General features: G+C 25.2%; 2 protein-coding genes across 2 annotated transcripts, besides 9 other annotated features; both read left to right on the forward strand.

The window, feature by feature from the left end:
- Positions 1 to 81: 81 nt before the first annotated feature.
- Positions 82 to 167: a microsatellite.
- Positions 166 to 548, forward strand: EDI_067990 (uncharacterized protein; the record flags this gene model as incomplete). The annotated part of the gene is made up of 2 exons (XM_001736561.1): positions 166 to 263; positions 290 to 548. The coding sequence occupies 2 exons, from the start codon at positions 166 to 168 to the stop codon at positions 546 to 548; spliced, it is 357 nt and encodes a 118-aa protein (XP_001736613.1).
- Positions 169 to 311: a microsatellite.
- Positions 210 to 280: a microsatellite.
- A 118-nt stretch (positions 549 to 666) lies between the features above and the next one.
- Positions 667 to 817: a microsatellite.
- Positions 680 to 865: a microsatellite.
- A 31-nt stretch (positions 866 to 896) lies between these two features.
- Positions 897 to 1022: a microsatellite.
- Positions 1023 to 1323: 301 nt separating this feature from the next.
- Positions 1324 to 1409: a microsatellite.
- EDI_068010 (uncharacterized protein) lies at positions 1408 to 1790 on the forward strand (the record flags this gene model as incomplete). Its single annotated transcript, XM_001736562.1, has 2 exons — positions 1408 to 1505; positions 1532 to 1790. 2 exons carry the CDS (start codon positions 1408 to 1410, stop codon positions 1788 to 1790), a joined length of 357 nt encoding a protein of 118 aa, XP_001736614.1.
- Positions 1411 to 1553: a microsatellite.
- Positions 1452 to 1522: a microsatellite.
- Positions 1791 to 1804: the final 14 nt, after the last annotated feature.

Here is a 1804-nt window from a genome sequence, read left to right on the forward strand (position 1 = left end):
GAGCTTCCGTGGCTCAGTCGGCAGAGCGAACGGCTGTTAACCGTTAGGTCCTTGGTTCGATCCCAAGCGGAAGCGTCTTTTTTACTATTATTATTAACCTTTATGCTACTATTATTATTATTATCATCTTATTCACTTATTATTATATTATTATATTATATTATTATGTTCTTTTTTTATTCCCTTATTCCCTTATTCTTTCTCTTTAGTAGATATATTCTTATATTTCTATTTCTATTTATTATACTTATACATGTATATATGTATATATCTTTTTATACTTCCTTAGTATTTTACTTAGTATTTTACTTCCTATATCCTTATTAGATGTACCTACTTTATACTATTACCTATATGCTATTCTTATCCCTTTATACTATACTATTCTATTCCTCTTATACTATTCTTATCCCTTTATACCTTTATATTCTTATACTTTTATACTTTTATACTTTTATACCTATAACCATTTATACCTTTATACCTTTATACCTTTATACCTTTATACTTTATACTATTTCCTCTTATACCACCTATTCTTATTATAAAAATACGCCCCCCGTGGGGCTCGAACCCACGACCGCGCGGTTAAGAGCCGCGCGCTCTACCGACTGAGCTAGGAAGGCTCACAGATTATTAGTATTCTTGACTTCTAGACTATGACTATATTTATATATATTTTTATATTTATTTAAATTTTATTTTATTATTTATGTTTATTTTATATATGTAATGACTTATTATATTTATTCCTTTTTATTTCTATATTTCTTTATATATTATATATTACTTATTACTTATTACTTATTACTTATTTTATACCTATTATATATAGACTATCTTTACTATACCTTATTCTTATTTTTTACTTTTTACTTTTTACTTTTTATTTCTTCTATGTATATATATATATTATATATGTACTTATGTACTTCTTGTTCTTTTATGTATATATGTACTTGTGTATATATTTATATATTTATATATGTATATATTTATATATGTATATATGTATATATGTACCCTCTTATTATGTTTATCCTATTATTACCCTTCTTATTACTCCTTATAACTTTATCCTATTATTACCTATTCAACTTATGCTTATCATATTTACTTTATCATATCTACTTTATTATTTCTACTTTATCATTTCTGCTTATCATATCTACTTTATCATTTCTGCTTATCATATCTACTTTAACATTTCTGCTTAACTTCTGCTTAACTTATGCTTACTGAAAGCTTCCGTGGCTCAGTCGGCAGAGCGAACGGCTGTTAACCGTTAGGTCCTTGGTTCGATCCCAAGCGGAAGCGTCTTTTTTACTATTATTATTAACCTTTATGCTACTATTATTATTATTATCATCTTATTCACTTATTATTATATTATTATATTATATTATTATGTTCTTTTTTTATTCCCTTATTCCCTTATTCTTTCTCTTTAGTAGATATATTCTTATATTTCTATTTCTATTTATTATACTTATACATGTATATATGTATATATCTTTTTATACTTCCTTAGTATTTTACTTAGTATTTTACTTCCTATATCCTTATTAGATGTACCTACTTTATACTATTACCTATATGCTATTCTTATCCCTTTATACTATACTATTCTATTCCTCTTATACTATTCTTATCCCTTTATACCTTTATATTCTTATACTTTTATACTTTTATACTTTTATACCTATAACCATTTATACCTTTATACCTTTATACCTTTATACCTTTATACTTTATACTATTTCCTCTTATACCACCTATTCTTATTATAAAAATACGCCCCCCG

This window comes from Entamoeba dispar, genomic scaffold (genome assembly GCF_000209125.1).
Source record: "Entamoeba dispar SAW760 scf_1105229459967 genomic scaffold, whole genome shotgun sequence".
NCBI classification, from domain to species: domain Eukaryota; phylum Evosea; order Mastigamoebida; family Endamoebidae; genus Entamoeba; species Entamoeba dispar.